This window comes from Neoarius graeffei, chromosome 1 (assembly GCF_027579695.1).
Source record: "Neoarius graeffei isolate fNeoGra1 chromosome 1, fNeoGra1.pri, whole genome shotgun sequence".
Taxonomy (NCBI): Eukaryota; Metazoa; Chordata; class Actinopteri; order Siluriformes; family Ariidae; genus Neoarius; species Neoarius graeffei.
In genome coordinates, this window is record NC_083569.1 from 41,732,421 (window position 1) to 41,754,242 (window position 21,822).

The window sequence follows — 21,822 nt, forward strand, 5'->3', positions numbered from 1 at the left end:
GAGAAAATTCGAAAGGGTTCACAAACTTCCAAGCACCATTGTATGTATAGAACAGTCCAAATACAGAAAAAAAAAACTATGAATGAGTCGATGCGTCCGTACTTTTGACTGGTATTATATTTTCATTCATGTAGTTAGTTAATAATAAGTTATTTATAAGCGATTTAATATCCTGATAGATGCAAATATGTAATTACTTTTATAGAAATACCCTGTGTAAAATTATATACTACAGGGACAAAAGAAGATGATTTCCAACACTACATGTGTTCAATTTTTCAGTGTGGATTTTTATTTACTTACTTACAGTAAGGGATACAGTCGACCAAACCCACACTGCAAACACTTCCTGTCGAATCCCTGTAAACTTCATTGCGAGTCGGTGTGTGTCTCTGCGGGCGGTTCAGTCAGTGCGCTGCGCTCTGATGTCATCAGGCGGCCACAGCTGGAGCGCCTCTGGAGCGCCAGCGCGTGAGAAAAACGCATCCTGTGCGGGAACAAACACGCATCATAGGCGACTGCCACAGAGGAGAGTTTCTACAAGGCTTGTTTTTTCTTTCTTTCTGCCTTGAAACGAACTAACGACAGGACGGTAAGCTTCTTGCTTCTTATTTATATTTATGGTTGCTCTGTTGCACTGTTTCCCAGAGCACAAATATCATCTTTATCACCTCTACAGACAGGCTGCTGATTTTCATAATTAATCTTTCAATCAATTTTTGTGCTTTAGCTGACTGCTCTAGGTATCTGTATAGACTATTAAGAAAAAATAAATAAATGAACAACCCAGTGTGACATAGGCAGATTTTTTTTTTTTTTTTTTGCCATTGTGTGTGTAGAGGAGATGGATATCAGCGTGATGCAGATTTTTAAAGAGGATCAGTGTCCGTCTGTTGGTGATGGTGCTGAGGAGTGCTCCTCGGTGAACTTGGAAGCGCCTCTGAACTCCTCAGGGAATGAGAGCTGGCCGAGTGAGGTCGAGACCCTGTCCCCTATCGTGCCTGTCATCACAGCTGTCTACTCTGTGGTGTTTGTCGTCGGCTTGGTGGGGAACTGCCTGGTGATGTATGTCATTATAAGGTAAGTTTAAAATAATAATAATAATAATAATAATAATAATAATAATAATAAAGTCCTGCAGTCAGCCTGTAGCTGTTATTCCTGTTGAAGGTGACTGTAAAGATGGAGTGTTTTTGTTTGTAGGAACTGTAACTGGAATATACAAATCCTAACCCAGGTTGATAGACTTTTTATGAATTTCATTCCTGGAAATATTTGTTGGGAAATAATTGTAAAGTCCCAAGATCCAAGAACAATATTTGCAAATTGGTGGTCTGGCACCCCCAAGTGGAAGTCGAAACTCATTAAAAGATTTCAGGAAGGAAAACAAATCCATCCATCCATCCATCCATCCATCCATCCATCCATTATCCATAACCGCTTATCCTGTGCAGGGTCGCAGGCAAGCTGGAGCCTATCCCAGAGGTGGGGTACACCCTGATCAAGTCGCCAGGTCATCACAGGGCCGACACATAGAGACAAACAACCATTCATGCCTACGGTCAATTTAGAGCCACCAGTTAACCTAACCTGCATGTCTTTGGACTGTGGGGGAAACCGGAGCACCCGGAGGAAACCCACACAGACACAGGGAGAACATGCAAACTCCACACAGAAAGGCCCTCGTCGGCCACTGGACTCAAACCCAGAACCTTCTTGCTGTGAGGCGACAGTGCTAACCACTACACCAATGTGCCGCCCGGGAAAACAAATCCTAATATCTAATATCTTCCTTTTGTTCCAGTGAAAGGTATCAAACTGTCTTCCCGTTGAGACTGCACCATCCAGGATGCATATTTTGTACCTTTAGTATGTATCTTTTCCCTGGGAAAGTGCTTGTGGTGTATCTTTGATTAGCTTTAAAGTAATTAGTAGGTGAAAATGTGAATTTAATTGCATTTAATCGAAACCTTAAAGGAGCCTTAGGGTAGTATCTCACTGGGCTGCGACAGCTTGCGACAAATTGTGAACATCATTCGCGAGAGAGTTTCAAAAGTGTCTTGAAACATTCGTGGGGCTTCTCAATTTCCTCGCATGAGTCGCAAAGTGTTGCTCCTTCATCGCTGAAATTTTGAACATGTTCAAAAAATTCGTGCGACAAAATTTCTCTCAAAATAGCCGCAAATGCGTCGCTGGTGTCGCAAAGCCGTTGCAAACCCTTCTCAAGTCAGTTTCCATGAGGCTTCCTCTACTTCCCTGCCAGCCGAGGGAAAGCCGTGCTGCGACAGCCTGTGACTAGTTGGAGACACAACAATTGTGGTAAAACATGCGAATATCAATTCAGTGTGATTCCAAGTGAAAATTGTCACTAATTCGCATGTTTTATCACAATTGTTGTGTCTCCAACTAGTCGCAGGCTGTCGCAGCCCAGTGAGATACTGGCTTTAAATTTAGTAGTGTCTTTAAGTTACCTTTAAGACCAGCCCTTACATTTAGTCATGAATTTAAGAACCATTACTGAAATTTTTTAATTCATTAACTACAACCCCGATTCCAAAAAAGTTGGGACAAAGTACAAATTGTAAATAAAAACGGAATGCAATGATGTGGAAGTTTCAAAATTCCATATTTTATTCAGAATAGAACATAGATGACATATCAAATGTTTAAACTGAGAAAATGTATCATTTAAAGAGAAAAATTAGGTGATTTTAAATTTCATGACAACAACACATCTCAAAAAAGTTGGGACAAGGCTGTGTTTACCACTGTGAGACATCCCCTTTTCTCTTTACAACAGTCTGTAAACGTCTGGGGACTGAGGAGACAAGTTGCTCAAGTTTAGGGATAGGAATGTTAACCCATTCTTGTCTAATGTAGGATTCTAGTTGCTCAACTGTCTTAGGTCTTTTTTGTCGTATCTTCCGTTTTATGATGCGGCAAATGTTTTCTATGGGTGAAAGATCTGGACTGCAGGCTGGCCAGTTCAGTACCCGGACCCTTCTTCTACGCAGCCATGATGCTGTAATTGATGCAGTATGTGGTTTGGCATTGTCATGTTGGAAAATGCAAGGTCTTCCCTGAAAGAGACGTCGTCTGGATGGGAGCATATGTTGCTCTAGAACCTGGATATACCTTTCAGCATTGATGGTGTCTTTCCAGATGTGTAAGTTGCCCATGCCACAGGCACTAATGCAACCCCATACCATCAGAGATGCAGGCTTCTGAACTGAGCGCTGATAACAACTTGGGTCGTCCTCCTCTTTAGTCCGAATGACACGGCGTCCCTGATTTCCATAAAGAACTTCAAATTTTGATTCGTCTGACCACAGAACAGTTTTCCACTTTGCCATAGTCCATTTTAAATGAGCCTTGGCCCAGAGAAGACGTCTGCGCTTCTGGATCATGTTTAGATACGGCTTCTTCTTTGAACTATAGAGTTTTAGCTGGCAATGGTGGATGGCACGGTGAATTGTGTTCACAGATAATGTTCTCTGGAAATATTCCTGAGCCCATTTTGTGATTTCCAATACAGAAGCATGCCTGTATGTGATGCAGTGCCATCTAAGGGCCCGAAGATCACGGACACCCAGTATGGTTTTCCGGCCTTGACCCTTACGCACAGAGATTCTTCCAGATTCTCTGAATCTTTTGATGATATTATGCACTGTAGATGATGATATGTTCAAACTCTTTGCAATTTTACACTGTCGAACTCCTTTCTGATATTGCTCCACTATTTGTCGGCGCAGAATTAGGGGGATTGGTGATCCTCTTCCCATCTTTACTTCTGAGAGCTGCTGCCACTCCAAAATGCTCTTTTTATACCCAGTCATGTTAATGACCTATTGCCAATTGACCTAATGAGTTGCAATTTGGTCCTCCAGCTGTTCCTTTTTTGTACCTTTAACTTTTCCAGCCTCTTATTGCCCCTGTCCCAACTTTTTTGAGATGTGTTGCTGTCATGAAATTTCAAATGAGCCAATATTTGGTATGAAATTTCAAAATGTCTCACTTTCGACATTTGATATGTTGTCTATGTTCTATTGTGAATACAATATCAGTTTTTGAGATTTGTAAATTATTGCATTCCGTTTTTATTTACAATTTGTACTTTGTCCCAACTTTTTTGGAATCGGGGTTGTATACTAGTAAATTTAAAACCCTTTTTTGGTATTCTTTAAAGTAATAGTGACTTTAAGTAAATTTAAATGTTAAATTTAGTAATTTTAAGTGACATCTTAAACATTGTTTTTAACAGCATTTCGTTATCTTAAGAAGTCATGGAAAGTCACTTAGTTATACTATAAGAATTCTTAAAGTTATAAGTACACTGAAATTTAGCATTTTGCAAACTTTTAGGATACTTTCAGAATATCTTAAAGCTGTTTACAGGCAAGAGGTAGCTTACTGTAAGTGTAACTTGTGGAAATCTGAACTCTTGTTTCTTGTTTGTTTAACGAAGTGATGCTCAGGCACTCCGTGACCAGAATTTGATTGTTCATTAGGGATTTCAGAAGATTACACAATAGCCCTGAGGAAATCAACAATTTATGAGATATTTCTGTTTGGGGTTTTTTTTGCTTGTTTTTTTTTTTTGTGGTATATGACAAATTGTTTTCACATTGTTGAAAAGATTGCTTTATTTGACAGGCAGATAATCCTTTGGAAATGTTTCATTATTTTTCCCATTATCCGTAACTGCTTATCCTGTGCAGGGTCACAGGCAAGCTGGAGCCTATCCCAGCTGACTATGGGCGAGAGGTGGGATACACCCTGGACAAGTTGCCAGGTTATCGCAGGGCTGACACAGAGACAAACAACCATTCGCACTCACAGTCACACCTATGGTCAATTTAGAGTCACCAATTAGGCTGCATCCACACAACAACGGCAACGAGATTTTATTTAAAAAATATCGCGTCCACATGGGCAACGGATCAGTAAAATATCAGGTACATATGGCAACGCAACGCTTGCTGAAAACGATGCAATACACATGCCATACCTCTACGTGCGCTGTAAGACGGTCCCATCGGAGACACCAGAACAATAGAAGAAGTAGGACGCATGCGCATAAACCCCTTCTTCTACCCGGCGTGAAGCACTCACAGGAACAAGCACACAACAACAAGAAGAAGATGGCTGCGACTACGCGAGGAAATCGTGCCTTCTGTGTGTACAAATTAGTTTTATTAGTGTGCATAGTTTTATATAACTTAATTTTCTTATTGTGTGTGAACATTTTGAAAAGCATTTTTATATAATTTATATAACTTTTTATATTGTGTGTGAACATTTTGAAAAGCAGTCTTATCCAATAAAAAAAGAAATTCAAGAAATGGTTCAGTTACTTGTTTATTTAAAAGAAAAGCTGTATACAAAAGTGAATGCAATGCAGTGGTTCATACAAAACAGCGAGAGTGCTGCTTGTTCTAGTCATGTGGTTGTGACGTCATCGTAAACAAATCCATTCTACTCATCCAGACGACTTCGCAACGGCGCCGTTGCCAGATTTTTCCACTCTGGAACCCGTTCTCGTTTTGGGGCACCCAAAACGCTGGTGCCGTGTGGACGCCAGGCCGAAACAATAAACAATTTTATCAGATTTACCTGAATCCGTTGCCGTGTGGACAGCCTCTTAGCCTAACCTGCATGTCTTTGGACTGTGGGGGAAACCGGAGCACCCGGAGGAAACCCATGCAGACACGGGGAGAACATGCAAACTCCGCACAGAAAGACCCCTGTCAGCACCAGGGCTTGAACCCAGGACCTTCTTGCTGCGAGACGACAGTGTTGACCACTACACCACCATGTCACTTTAGTAGTTATATAAACTTAATTAGTTTATATAACTACTACCTAAAAGTAGAGCTCCCAATGACTGTATGAGCAAAATATTTGCAAGGACACAAAATCAACCTGAATAGAATAATAATAATATAGCATATGAATCATTGAATTGTGTCGTGTAGTGTATTTTGCATCAGTAAATTCCTGCATTGTCTTGTGACAGTGATACAAATAATGAGATACACATCACAGTTACGAATAGATATTTATTCCTTTCTATGATACTGCATGCCATGCACCAGAAACAACACTATGACATTTATTATGGTGTGACTCTGCTGGGTGCCTGGTGGACAGCAGTGAACCAGTGCTTTCACTTTATATCATTACTATATTGTTACGATCAAATATAAAACTTGATATTTCAAACAATTGTCTGGTTACTTCACCATTAGGACGAATTAGCATGCACCTGTTCCTGTTGAGAGCACAATCACAGCATATATATATATATATATATATATATATATATATATATATATATATATATATATATATATAAGGACTCTCAGTTACACACAGACTTTGAAGTATACGCTCTGTGCTCTGCGTCTGACATTACCATGTCTTGTATTTTGTATCGCTTTTCTGGGTTTGACCCTGTTTGTGTTTTTGGACATTGAGTATTATATTACCTCTGCTATCCTGTCTGTGCCTCACTCAATTACTGTCTGTTTTTCAACTCCCCCCTTGTCTACATTTTGGATCTGTTGCTAGTGTGTTTTCAACAAAACTCTTCCTGCACTTACATTCATCTACAACCTTTACATGATAGAAACTGTCAACTGTCCAACAAGCTAGTGGACTAATAAAACTGTTCTAACTAGCTTTACATGAAACTGTCATTAATATTTTAGATAAAATGTGTTAGTAACTAATCCCACATTATTTTTTTAAAAAGCAAATTAAAAATAAGTGCTGGATAAATCCCATCTATCTTCTGTAAATAAAGATACAAATTTCATTGAGTTGCGTTGCCTTGCACCTACGGTTGAGTACCCTGTGGTGGTACATGTTCATACGTACGAACGTCATACGGTCAAAAGGCATCAAAAATCAGGTCGATGCATTATCTTAAGCATAAGGCTCTGTCATGATTTTATAAAGAATTTAGAGCTTGTGTGGTGCGGCACAGTGGCATAGTGGTTAGCCCTGTCGCCTCACAGCAAGAAGGTTCTGGGTTCGAGCCCAGTGGCCAACGGGGGCCTTTCTGTATGGAGTTTGCATGTTCTCCCTGTGTCTGTGTGGGTTTCCTCCGGGTGCTCCGGTTTCCCTCACAGTCCAAAGACATGCAGGTTAGGCTACTTGGTGGCTCTAAATTGACCGTGAGTGTGAATGGTTGTTTGTCTTTATGTGTCAGCCCTGCGATAACCTGGCGACTTGTCCAGGGTGTACCCCGCCTCTCACTCATAGTCAGCTGGGATAGGCTCCAGCTTGCCTGCGACCCTGCACAGGATAAGCAGTTACGGATAATGGATGGATGGATGAATAGAGCTTGTGTGATTTCCCTTCTCCAAAAAAATCTGAACAAAATGAATAATTGAATCGAATGGATTAAAAAAGGGAATCAACAAATAATGCTGGTCTACACTGAGTCCTATTTTTCTACTTTATTCTATTGTCTCTTTTTCAATATTCCGGTAGATACACTAAGATGAAAACAGCGACCAATATCTACATCTTTAACCTGGCAGTAGCTGACGCCCTCGTGACCACCACCATGCCCTTTCAGAGCACAGACTACCTGCTCAACTCATGGCCCTTTGGAGAGGTCGTCTGCAAGGTCTTCATCTCCATTGACTACTACAACATGTTCACCAGCATCTTCACTCTCACCATGATGAGTGTTGACCGCTACGTAGCCGTGTGTCACCCAATCAAGGCCCTGGATTTCCGTACACCTGTCAAGGCCAAGATAATCAACATCCTCATCTGGGTTTTGTCCTCGGCTGCTGGCATCCCGGCTATGGTCCTTGGAAGTACTCAGACCAACAATGGTACTCAGTCCATCTCACATGCTAGTAATGAGCATACTAAAGAGTATCTTCATCCTTATATTCAATACTAAGCCATACATGTCCAATTGATCCGTGTCGTCTACTTTGGTTTTATGATAATAAAGTTGTTCCATTTACTTTAAGATATCGAATATATCTTACATTCATGTACATTTCTAGCAATATAAACAATTTTTACATACATACATACATACATACATACATACATACACACAGCTTCTGGTTGATTTGGGATTCTCCTGATGGCAGGTGCATGTCCAAATAACCAACACATGGAATATAACAGGGGATGTAAAGTCTCCTTTTAAATGTATATTTTTAAAGACCAGTACTTTTTACTACTTTTACTTCTCCTTGTTACACTGTGCTGACCTGACATGCATCTACAATTTTTTGTCTCATTTTCTACCATGTTAATAATTGAAAATCATTGAATTCCCAGAAGCCAGCTAGTTCTATACCACATAACAGCTATCAACCAATTAGTGTCAGCTAATAATCTAAAGGATTACATCATTGGGCTGAATGCATTGAAGGGAAACCAATTCTGTAGACACGATTCAAGAGGTGCACGTGATTGTCTAGTGCCACTCTGATTGAACTTGAGAAAGAAGTGACATCATTCCCACCCAAAGAGATTGGACTCCCATCCATGGATGATGGATTCAAACTCTTGACCTGCCGAACACTTGGGCTATATTCACATTACAAGCTTCTTTGTGCAATTCTTCTTCTTCTTGCTTCAATCTGAGTCAGTGAACCATATGATTAACAAGATTGTACCTGTCCTGTGAAACTCCCCCCATGTGCACATTGATTTCTAGGGCAATTGTTTTGAACATTACTTGATTTTAGTAGGTTCCTTCCAGTATTTCTATTCAAATATCAAGTAACTCACCAATTTCTTCATCCCTCCACTAAATATAGTCACTTCTGTTGCTGTCATCCATTGTTGTTTTGCCACGTTGCCAACACTGGATGAAGACGATTCCAATCTGACCATTCTCATTCATGACACATGACCACATATCATATATGTATTAGATTTAGAACCACATATGAAAGTGGCTCATGTCTCATTTGAAAAAAACAAAAATCAGAATTTTATGTCCACACAGGTTTGTGACTCTTCAACCTGGTAATAAGAACATAGTCTTAGAATGTTGCAGCACTGAGGAGCTTCTAAAATGGATCCTTTTGACACGAACAAAATATATAGGGTTAAGAGTAATAAAGATCTAAGTACTGTACATTTTACCAATTGATTTATGAACATTATATATTTTTTTTATAATTTAGTTATACTCCATCTTCCAAATGTGACTTTTTTTCAGTAATGGTTTATACAGAGTTCTCCAAGATGAGATATCTTTTTGTTCCCTCATTTTTCTTAGGCACTACGGAGTGTGCTTTGCAGTTCCCTGATCCCTATACCTACTGGGATACATTGATGAAGATCTGTGTATTTGTCTTTGCTTTTGTGGCACCTCTGCTCATCATTAGTGTGTGTTACACACTGATGGTGTTGCGATTGAAGAGTGTTCGTCTGCTATCAGGCTCACGTGAGAAGGATCGCAATCTGCGGCGTATCACGCGTCTTGTTCTAGTGGTGGTGGCTGTGTTCGTTGTCTGCTGGACACCCATTCATATCTTCATCCTGGTGAAGACCCTGGCCTCTGACGTACCTGAGACCACAGCCGTCATGGGTGCCTACTTCTTCTGCGTTGCACTTGGCTACACTAACAGCAGCCTCAACCCCATCCTCTATGCCTTTCTGGATGAGAACTTCAAGCGCTGCTTCCGTGATTTCTGCTTCCTGACTCGGAACAAGACAGATGGCATGGGCATGACACGTGTCAGGAGCACTCTCCGTGAGCACACATGCCAGGCAGAGGGCAGAGGTGAGGGAAGCCGTGGCAGATCCGTATGACTAGCTGTGGAGCTCTCCTCCTTCCAAGGCCTGGAAATCTCCAATGACCTGGGATTGACACAGATCACCACCACCTTCTGAGGAGGAAACAGATCAAAATGGGCCTTAGGTGTGAGAGCTGCATCCTTAAGGAGCACATAAGAAGAATTGTTCCATAATGTAGTGTCCAAAATCATTGTTTCATTCGATTGATGGTTAACCATATTCAATTTCCCAGATTGACTGCTGTAGTCTTACTAATAAATACTAAAGGCTTATCTCAAAGTTTAACTAAATAAAGTCTTATTATGGGTAGCAGGGTGGGTCAGGGTTTAGCACTGTCACCTCACAGCAAGAAGGTTATGGGTTTGAGCCTCGTGGCTGACTGCAGCCTTTCTCTGTGGATTTTGCATGTTTTCCCCGTGCCTGTATGGGTTTCCTCTTTGTGCTCTGGTTTCCTCCCATAATCCAAAGACGTGGATTAAGTCAACTAACTACTCGAAATTGTCCATAGATGTGAATGTGAGTGTGAATGGTTGTTCGGCTTTGTGTTAGCCCTGTAATAGATTGGCGACCTGCCCAGGGTGTACCCCGCCTCTTATCCCGATGTCAGCTGGGTTTGGCTCCAGTTTCCCCCACAAACCTGATGGATAAGTGGCATATATAATGAATGGATGGATATATCATCTGATTACCCATAATGTCTGAAGGTTTCAGAAGAGCTTTGGATTCTGATGGAGTTTCTGGCAAGGTACTGGTGCTGTTAAGGGATCAAACAGGCACCAGCTCCAGTGCTCAGCCAAATCAGCTGATTTGCCTGCAATGCAACGTTTTGAAACCTCTACACCATACACTTTGATTCTCCCAGTTCATGAATACAGCTGAAATATTAGTTCCTACCCAACTCCCACAGTCCTTTATGTACCACATGTCCCATATCTGAATGCTCCCAAGCCAGAGACCAAAGACATTGTCCGTAAATTATGAGCGACAGTTGTACGTGATGCTCCATACACATTACACAATTAAATTCTCCATTTAAGTGTATTATAAATGAGAATGGAGCTTGATACAAAGGGAGCTGGATGCAATGGCTTTTACTTCAAATGTGGGAATGAAAAAAGAACTATGTGGATATTATACCCATGTGAATGGGGATAACTTTGATGAAGACTGTGACTTAATCATTTTATACAAATGTTATACAATGTCACCAGTGAAACATGATCATAACTTAGGAATCAGTGTATTATTATTATTATTATTATTATTGTTTTTTGAATTGTCATCAGCAACACTTATTTGTGTCTGCAGGAAAATAACTGTTATACATATTAGACATTAAGAACTGCTGACTGCTGCTTTTCACTCCATTTTGTAAATGGTCATGCATAAATAAAATTGCTTCTTAGGGACTTATGCTCAAAAAAATCAGTATCAAATCTGATATTTAGTGATGGCTAGAAATATTTGATATCAAAAGAGGTATAAAAAGTGATTTTATACTTCTTTCTGCAAATATTAGAGGACAGAGGGCTCTACAAAAACTAAAAAACTTGAATCTGTAGCTAAATTGTTTCTGTTAAACAGCATTTGGTGAAGTACTCAAAAGAGTAAGAAAATATTCATATAGTTCATGGTGACATTTGAATGGAATATAATTATCAGTAAAGTTGTGATTTCATCTAAATATATGAAATCAGCATGTGATAAATTATGCTATGGTATTTTTTTATATTGTCTAAAGCGGCACACTGTAAGTCATTAAGGAAAGGAGATCTTCTTAAATATTTACATGTTTAAGTGTTTGGTTATCTTTGTTTAATGGTCATGCAGTATTGCATATTAATGTAAGTGCTGACTATGTAAATAGGTTTGTCTGTGGATAATGATTAGTGAGAACATCTTTGGTTCTGCAAAACAACAGAATATTAAGGTATTCATATTACATAGTACATTCTCATTACAGCCTAGTGCATTTTATTTTCCAAAACCCTGTCAAGAGAGAGGAGTTGGGGTTATATTTCACCAAAATTCTGGCTTGTCACAGACCTTTTCTATTGTACTTATTGCAATGTGGTGGTACAGTATGAGATATTACTATAATACTGTACATATTTGCTGTTTTGTTTGTTTATTGCTTTGGTTTGATGCACTTTTTTTAAAAAAGTATATAGCAACCATATAATCAACTATTTGATGATAGGGAGTCATGTCTGGGGGCAGCACAGTGGTGTAGTGGCCACCTCACAGCTCCAGGGTCCCCAGTTTGATCCTGAGCTTGAGTTTCACATGCTCTCCCCGTGTCCATGTGGTTTTCCTCTGGATTCTCCGGTTACCTCCCAACTCCCAAAAACATGATGGTCAATTATTTGGTAACTGTAAATTTTGTGTGTGTGTGTGTGTGTGTGTGTGTGTGTGTGTGTTCACCCTGATTTCACACAGGGTGTTCCCTACATTTCCAGGTTTGTCTCATCTCAACTGTGACCAGAATAAAGTGGTTCCTGAAGATGAATGAATGAGTATTGTCTGTGGCAGTAGCTACAGTATTATGTGGCTTGTATGTAACTTGTAAAAACTATTACTAAATTCAACAATGTAATAAAATAATAGAATAAATTCTGTTTTTAATCTGTTTTCATATATAGGAAGTACCACAATTTCCTTATTTTACATTTATCACATTTTGTCTAAAGCAACTTATTTTGTCACTAATATAGAAATGTTCATTAAACAGAGCACAGAATTTGATCACACACACACACACACACACACACACACACACACACACACACACACACACCTTTGTCAATCCTCTTCTGGGCCTAGTGGTCCTTGAGGCGTTAGGAAGAGTGCTCTCCATCTGGCCCTGTCTGAGGCAATACTTGGGGCTGTATCCAGAGTCAGTCCTCTCTCTTTTAGGTCTTGTTCTATTGTTCTTCGCCAGGTCTCTTTGGGGCGGCCTCTGTTTCTCTTCCCAACTGGCGTCCACTTTAATGCACTTTAATGTTATTGAGTTGGGAGTCATTCGACATACGTGGCCAAGCAATAGTTTTCTCCAGGGGCGCCACTCCTGTTCTGCTGTGAAGGTCCTCATTTGAAATGGTGTTCGGCCAAAAGATCCCCAATATGCGTCTTAGGCATTTATTTTGGAAGACTTTTAGCCAGTGTAAACAAGAGTGCATGTCCATGATGCTAGTGTACTGTGGGCATTTGAGAATTAGCCTTGCTGCCTTGTTCTGTACTACCTGAAGTTTGGCTAGATGTGTTCTAGATGCATTGGACCATACTATGTTACAATACTCCATCTGACTCAGAACCAAGGCGCTAATCACTCTTTTCATTAATTCTTGTGTAATGAAATTCCTACACCTTCTAACCAATACAAGGGCACAACTCATTTTATTCACTATTTAATCTATTTGTTTTGACCAAGTCAATCTACTGTCTAAAATTACACCCAGTAACTTTGTTTCCTTTACTTGTTCAATAGGTATTTGGTTTATAGAGAGCTGAATCAAAGGGTCATCTTTTAAGGAATAATTTGATCCAAATAAAATACTTTTTGTTTTAGATATATTAAGGACAAGTTTGTTCTGTTTCACCCAACCCTCAACCTTTTGTAACATATCATTTAATGTTTCTGAGAGACCTAATGGGGACTTTGCAGACGCGTACACAGTTGTATCATCTGCATACATTGCTACCTTTGCATCTTTTATGGCAAATGGAAGGTCATTGGTGAAGATGGAAAACATTAACGGGCCCAAACAACTTCCTTGTGGTACCCTGCATTCTACCTCTACTCCATCAGAAAAACAACCATTAAAGTAAACCCTCTGAGACCTTTTGGTCAGATAGCTTTTTAACCAATTAATTGCAGATGGTTTGAAACCATAACACTGTAATTTAGAAATAAGCAATCCATGGTCAATTACGTCAAATGCTACGTCAAAAACAAATCTAATAAAACAGCGCCACATTTTTTGTTATCTATCTCTTGCAACCAATCGTCTGTCATTTGAGTAAGGGCTGTACAGGTAGAGTGTCCTTTCCTGTAAGCATGTTGGAACTCTGTTATCAAGTTATTTACTGTAAAATAATATTGTATTTGATTGAATACTATCTTTTCAAAAACTTTGGCAAGCGCAGGCAACAAACTTATAGGTCTACAGTTAGATGCTGCAAATGTTGCTTTCTTGTCCTTAGGTAGTGGAATGATTTTAGCCTCCTTCCACTCCTGTGGAAATACACCTTTCTTTAGGCTAGCTCAATAAAGGTAGGTTGGGGAGATGCCTTTTTCCCTAATATACTGTTTAATGTACTCCACAGTTTTTTCCCATCATTATTGAATTTCTTTAGCTGTGACGCAAAATATTCCTTCTTTTTCCTCATATTTAGCTTAGTGACAAAATTCCTCAGTTTGCAATAATTCATTCTGTCAGATTCACTTCTTGTATTAACTGATAGTTTCTTAGCCAGGTTCCTCTGAGACATATATTTTTTTAACTCTTCATCAACCCAAGGTGCACCAAATGTCTTCACTGTCATTTTCCGGACAGGAGCATGATAATTAATCACTGGAACAAACTTGGACATGAATGCTTGCAGTGCTGCATCTGGGTCATTTTCTTTAAAAACATTGGACCAGTCTATCTTACCAGTATCATTCACAAATGCCTCCTGAGAAAACCTTTTGTAGGATCTTGCCAAAATGACCTTAGGCATGACTTTTGGTATGTATCCTTTCCTTGCGATGACCACAACATTGTGATTGCTGCAGCCTATTGGTTCTGATATTGCTTTGGAATATATATCCATTCTATTTATATAAATGTGATCAATGCAAGATCTAATTTCAACACCTTTATTATTAGTACCTATCCTGGTAGGCTTATGTACTACCTGTTTCAGTCCACATATTGGCTATGTTAGTGAGCCTAAGTTTTAAGGAGCAGTTAGATGATAACCAGTCTACATTCAAATCACCTGTTAAGATGACCTCTACATTCAAGTCACATACTTTGTCCAGCATGTTACTTATATTATCCATGTAGCTGATATGTGCACTTGGTGGTCTGTAACAGCAGCCTACTAGCATATCTTTCTGATGTGGTAAATGAACTTGCAACCGCAATACCTCAACCTCTACAGGCATGATGTCTTCCCTTACTTTCACTGGAATTTGATCTTGAACATAAAAAGCTACACCACCACCAAAACAATTTCTGTCTCTTCTATACACATTAAAACCAGGGATGGCCACAAAGCCATCACTAAAAGTGTGATCAAGATGTGTCTCAGAAATGGCAAGTATATGAACTGAATTTAAAGTAATAAAATCTTGAATATCATTGACTTTATTCCTTAAACTACAAATATTTAGATGTGCTACCTTAAGACTTTTCTTTGGTAGCCCTGATAACATAAAAAAGACCCATTTCATGCTCATTCCTTTTTTTCCATGCAGCTTATAAATGTCCATCAGTCCCTTGTGCACTGTCCTCTGCTGGCCGGATGACTAATTTGTCATAGCGGAGAAAGGCGATGTCCCCTCTTTGTCTCGCCTCTCTCATTTTGGGCAGGAGTTCCTTTCTTTTCTGACGTACAGCTTCAGGGTAGTCCTCATTGATGTAAATCTTCGTCCCCTTCAACTTTTTTGCATTCCTTAAGACTATGTCTCTGTCCTTTAGTCTGTTGAACTTAACGACTATTGGGCGAGGCCTGCCCAGAGTGCCATCCTTTGGTTTATTCACCTTCCCAATACGCATGACAGAGTCTATTCCGAGTCTCTCTGGATCAAGTCCTAATTTGTTCTTGATAAGCTCCAGGACCTTTTCCTCTGAGTGTGAACTATTTTCCTTTTCTGCCTCTGGCATTCCATCTATGACGATGTTGGTGCGCCTTGCATGGTTGTCAAGAAAGTCCGTCTTTGTATCTAATATTAACATGGATTCTGCCAGTTTTTCAATGTCTGTTTCTTGTCCTTTCATGTTAGATTGAAGTCCTTTATTAGTCATTTTAAGGTCATCCACATCTTCCTGTGTAAATTGCAGACTTGTTCGTACTTCCATTAATTCCTTTAACAAATCATCAATCCTTTTATTGGCTGTATCAATGATGGCATTAACACATGCTTTAAGGCCCTGTCCACACGGCAATGGATTCAGGTGAATCCGATACAATTGTTTATCGTTTCGGCCTGGCGTCCACACAGCACCGGCGTTTTGGGTGCCCCAAAACGCAATCTTTTGAGGACGGGTTCCAGAGTGGAAAGATCTGGCAATGTTGCCATTGCGAAGTCGTCTGGATGAGTAGAACGGATTTGTTTACGATGACGTCACAACCACATGACTGTGAGTGCTTCACGCCGGGTAGAAGTGTAACGAACTCGATGCGAGTTGTCAACAAATCCTATAACTTGGTTCATGAAACGCGCTTACAAAATATTTTCACTGTGAATATTTATTGTGTAATGGTGCAAAGTGAGAGAGAGAGAGAGAGAGAGAGAGAGAATAGCCCTTAGGCCAGAGTCAATCCCGCCAGCAAAAATAGGGAAAAAAAGGAGCGATCTCACCTCTTCAGATGTTGGTTTAAGTCCTACAATACATTCCTCAAAAAGGGCGTAGAAGAACAAATTAATCCATCAACGTGTAGCATTCAATTTATTCCGGACCATTAAAGACACCGCCTTCCGCGTAGAATCATACGTCATCCTCGCCGCCATATTGGATGGGGCAAAGCGGAGAATAAAGATGCCTCATTCATGTGCTGTGTTTAACTGTACCAACAGGTTTACCGTCCAAATGAGATCACATGGGATTACCTTTCACAGGTGAGACTGGAAAAATACTTTTAATTGTATTTGGTCATTATAATGTAATTTTACGAACAGATTTTTCTGACTTTGTGGCTAATATGAAGTCTCGCACATAATAGTTTATGCGCATGCGTCCGTACTTCTTCTATTGTTCTGGTGTCTCCGAAGGGACCGTCTTACAGCGCCCCTAGAGGTGTGGCATGTGTATTGCATCGTTTTCAGCAAGCGTTGCGTTGCCATATGGACCTGATATTTTACTGATCGTTGCCCATTTGGACGCGATATTTTTTAAAATAACATCTCGTTGCCATTGTCGTGTGGATGTAGCGTGAAACTGCTTTCTTGTTGCTGTAAAAGTTCTTTGTAGAAAACCTTTTGTTGCTCAAGCAGGTCATGCACCTGTGCCATTGAAACACTTTGATCATTGTCTTTGTCCTTCCCCTTTCCACCAGCCATATTGTCTTGGCTCAGATCTTGCACACAATCCCAGATCTTTTTTACACAATCCCCAGCTTGTTGAATGACTGCAATTCTGCACCCCACAAATCACAGTTCTCTTAGTTCAGGGTAGTAGGTTGTGTTAATATGAAAAGGATTAAGGATTACAAAGATTTTTCCAGATTTGGTTTACCAGTTCAGCAGCTCACCAAACAGCAAACAGGAAGCAAACAGGAAACAGTATGGATTGAGGTGTCTCTCCAGAGTGGGCCGAGCATTGCAAAGGTTCAATTTGCTTTGCTAATCCGTGTATTTATTTCTTTAGTACAGTCCCCATCAGACGTTACCACACTGCCTAGGTATGTGAACTCTTTCACATCTACAAACTGCTTGCCATTCAAACTAACCGGGTCTTTTGTAGCAGTTCTGTTTCTAAGTACTTGTGTTTTCTTTTCATTTACCCATAGCCCTATGGTACCAGCAGTTATGTGGAGTCTTCCTGTCTTCTCTTGTACATGACGATGTAAATGTGCTAGTAGTCCTAAGTCATCAGCATAATCTAAGTCTTCCAAAACTTTGTTTAAGGTCCATTTAATGCCTTGTTTCACACACACACACACACACACACACACACACACACACACACACACACACACACGTACTTAAATTGGGACTATTTCAATTAGCATGGAAAGCATGGAAAGAGAACCTCCTAAACTACAGAAAAGCTCTTAGTGTTGCTAGATCAACGTATTTCTCTACCCTAACAGAAGATAACAAAAATAATCCAAGATTCTTATTCAATACAAAATTAACGAGGAATAAGACCCACCACAGAAATGTGCACATCTTCAATATTCAGTAGGGATGACTTAATGAATTTTTTTTCATTGGCAAAATTGAAAAAAATTAGGCAAAAAGTTCAGACTATTCATTTAAATCCAGACAATTTCATTACTAACCCTAAGGATATAACTATATCAGATCAGTGATTAGAATGTTTTACTCCCCTTTGAGAGACCGAACTAACTTCACTCATTTCCACATCAAAATCATCAACTTGTGTACCTACATGTTTCTTCAAACGGATACTACCAGAAGCAATCTAACCTCTTTTAAAAATAATCAATTCTTCCCTGAACACTGGCTATGTACCTAAATCTTTTAAACTAGCAGTTATCAAACTCCTGTCAGTTGTCTAATGATATACCGATATCAAACCTCCTCTTTATCTCCAAGATCCTAGAAAAAGCTGTGGCATAGCAGTTATATGCTCATACCTACATATGAATAACATCCATTCAGGATTTAGACCTCATCATAGCACAGAGACAGCACTGGTTAACTGGTCTCTGATCCGGGCTGTGTGTCTTTGCTTGTGTTGCTTGACCTTAATGCAATTTTTGGCACTGTTAGATCATACAATTCTCCTTGATAGACTAAAAAATGTTGGCGTTATAGGAATGACCCTCTCCTGGCTCAGGTCTTATTTAACTGCTCATTATCAGTTTATAGATGTAAATTGTGACTTTATTAAAATTAAGGTGAAGTATGGCATTTCACAATGTTCAGTTTTAGGCACACTTCTTTTTTCTTTATGCTACCTCTGGGTAATATTATTCATAAACACTGCTATACTGATGACACTAAGTTGTATGTTTCAGCAAAGCCAGATGAGAAACACCAGTTTAATAAAATTGAGAAATGTGTAAAGGACATTAGACACTAGATGAACTGCAAAAGAGAGCAACTGGACTTGCTTGAAGATTCTTGAAGACGTTTCACCTCTCATCTGAAAGGCTTCTTCAGTTCTGTCTGACTGGTAGGGAGCATCAGGTATTTATCCTCTCATGGATGAAAAGCTCATCTAAGGTGTCAGTCATCCTGTTGGTGTGGGTCACTGGGGGCTGGTTGTGAACGGCCTCGAGAGTCGTTAGGATGATCAATGGATCGCCCGTTAGGGTGATCAATGGAATGCTGATTCTCTCTGTCCTCCTATGAGTCACTGAAAACAGCTGGGTTTTGGTGTGCATTCAGTTGTCTGGGAAGTGTGCCAAGGACTGCATTGTAGGTGGCTGATGTGATGTCTTAAACCCCCACCTCTGTTCAGTGATGGTCGTTCCAGGTTGACAAAAATGGCTTCTTTAACTCCTCGCTCATACCAACAATCCTCTCTGGCTAAAATGCGTACATTGCAATCCTGAAATGAGTGTCCTTTGTTGTTAAGATGAAGGTAGACAGCAGAGTCCTGGCCTGAGGAACTGGCTGTCCTGTGTTGAGCCATGCGCCTGTGAAGCGGTTGTTTTGTCTCCCCAATATATGAGGCCATGCATTCCTCACTGCACTGAATGGCATACACTATGTTGTCCTGTTTGTGTCTGGGTATTCTGTCCTTAGGGTGGACCAGTTTCTGCTTCAGAGTGTTACTGGGTCTGAAATGTACCGGAATGTTGTGTTTGTAGAAGATCCTCCTGAGTTTCTCAGATAGACCAGAAATGTAGGGAATGACAATGTTCTTGCGTTTGTTCCTGTTATCCTCCTTGTCCATTCTGTTCCTTTTTCTGCTCTTGAGGAAAGACCAGTTGGGATACCCGCAGTTCTGAAGTGCTTTCTTGATGTGATTCTGCTCCTTCTCTTTTCCCTCTATCGTTGTAGGGATATTCTGAGCCCTGTGTTGCAAGGTCCTAATGACCCCAATTTGTGTTCCAGTGGGTGGTGAGAGTCAAAGAGTAGGTACTGGTCTGTGTGTGTGGGTTTCCGGTAGACCTCGATGCTCAGGCTTCTGTCTTGTCTAATGTGTACATCACAATCCAAGAAGCCTAGATTATTCCCACTGACGTCCTCCCGAGTGAAGTTGATGTTAATATCCACTGCGTTGATGTGCTTAGAGAAGGCTTCCACCTCATGGGTTTTGATTTTAACCCAGGTGTCATCCACATATCTGAACCAGTGGCTGGGAGCAACTCCTGAAAAAGTGGTCAAAGCTTTATGTTCCACTTCCTCCATGTAAAGATTGGCCACAATAGGGGATACCGGTGAGCCCATGGTGCATCCATGCTTCTGTCTGTAGAAACTTTCATTAAACTGGAAATAAGTGGTAGTCAGGCAGAGGTCAAGCAGGGTGCAAATCTGGTCCGTGGTGAGGTTCGTTCTATCCAATAAGCTGCTGTCTCGAAGGAGTCATTTTCTAACAGATTCAACTGCTTCTGTGGTGGGAATGCAGGTGAACAGAGAAGTGACGTCATAGTTTCATCATGGTTTCATCTGAGTCTAGTTTGAGGTTTGCAACTTTAGTAGCAAAATCTTGGGAGTTTTTGACGTGATGTGGCGTATTCCCAATGAGAGGAGCCAGGATGGTGGCTAGGTGTTTGGCAATGTTGTAAGTAACAGAGTTTATACTGCTGATGATAGGTCTGAGTGGAGCTCCTTCCTTGTGAATCTTGGGGAGTCCGTATATGAGAGGAACGGCTTCCCCAGGGTACAATCTGTAGTACAGAGATCGGTTGATGGCTTGGTCTTTTACCACCCACAGTTTACCATGACCTGGATGATTGAGAATCTTCACAGACATAGACACTAGATGCTTATTAACTTTCGTCTAATTAATTTTGATAAGACAGAAGTACTTGTACGAGGACCACATGCAACTAGAAGTAAGCTTTTCTGATTACATAGTAACTCTGGATGGTCATTCCATGTCATCAAGTGCAGCAGTAAAAGACCTTGGGGTGATTATTGCCTCCTGTCTTTCATTTGAAGCTCATGTAGATAATATTATGAGGATAGCCTTCTTTCATCTCAGAAATATTGACAGAAATGTCACTACACTGTGAAAGAAACCCCCTAGTTAATGCTTTTGTTACCCCAGCTTGTATTATTGTAATGCCTTACTGTCTGTATGTTCTAGCAGGTGCATAAAAAGCTCCATTTAGTCCAAAATGCAGCAGTGAGTGTCTTTACAAGAACCAGAAGATATAACCACATTACCCCTGTCTTATTCACACTGCATTGTCTCCCAATCAAACTTCTCAATGATTATTAAAATACTACTACTGACCTATAAAACACTCAGTGGTCTCGCACCACAGTACCTGAGTGAACATCTGGTCTTTTATGACTTGCCACACCTACTTAGATCAAAAGCTGTAGGCTATCTGTTGGTACCTCAAATAGTGAAGGCAACAACAGAGGGCAGATCCTTCTCTTACAAAGCCCCACAGTTATGGAACAGCCTTCCAAGTAGGGCTCCAGACTACTATGCTCTAGGCTGAACACATACAGTGAGAGTAAAAAGTATTTGATCCCTTGCTGATTTTGTTGGTTTGCCCACTAATAAAGACATGATCATTCTATACTTTTAATGGTAAATGTATTCTAACATGGAGAGACAGAATATCAAAACGAAAATCCAGAAAATAACTAAAGAATATATACTAATTGATTTGTATTTCATTGAGGGAAATAAGTATTTGATCCCCTAGTATGCATTAGGAGTTCTGGCTTTCACAGACCAGTTAGACACTCCCAATCAACTTGTTACCTGAATTGAAGACACCTGTTCTAACTAATCACCTGTATGAAAGACACCTGTTCACAGAATCAGACAATCAGACAGATTCCAAACTCTCCAACATGGGTAAGACCAAAGAACTCTCTCAGGACCTCAGAGACAGGATTGTTGACCTGCACAAATCTGGAATGGGCTACAAAAACATTAACAAGATGCTGGGTATTAAAGTAACAACCACTGGTGCAATTGTGAGAAAATTTAAGAAGTATAACAT

The 21,822-nt window shown here is 40.2% G+C and overlaps 1 protein-coding gene across 1 annotated transcript; it reads left to right on the forward strand.

Annotated features, from left to right (window-relative positions):
• The first annotated feature begins 844 nt into the window (after positions 1–844).
• oprk1 (opioid receptor, kappa 1) lies at positions 845–9,801 on the forward strand. Its single transcript, XM_060922988.1, has 3 exons — positions 845–1,080; positions 7,498–7,850; positions 9,266–9,801. Exons 1-3 carry the CDS (start codon positions 845–847, stop codon positions 9,799–9,801), a joined length of 1,125 nt encoding a protein of 374 aa, XP_060778971.1.
• The last annotated feature ends 12,021 nt before the right edge of the window (positions 9,802–21,822 follow it).

Coding starts and splice junctions, on each gene's coding strand:
- oprk1 (XM_060922988.1), top strand. CDS start 845: ATGGATATCAGCGTGATGCAGATTTTTAAAGAGGATCAGTGTCCGTCT. Junction 1,081..7,497: donor GTGATGTATGTCATTATAAG/GTAAGTTTAAAA, acceptor ATATTCCGGTAG/ATACACTAAGATGAAAACAG. Junction 7,851..9,265: donor AAGTACTCAGACCAACAATG/GTACTCAGTCCA, acceptor CATTTTTCTTAG/GCACTACGGAGTGTGCTTTG.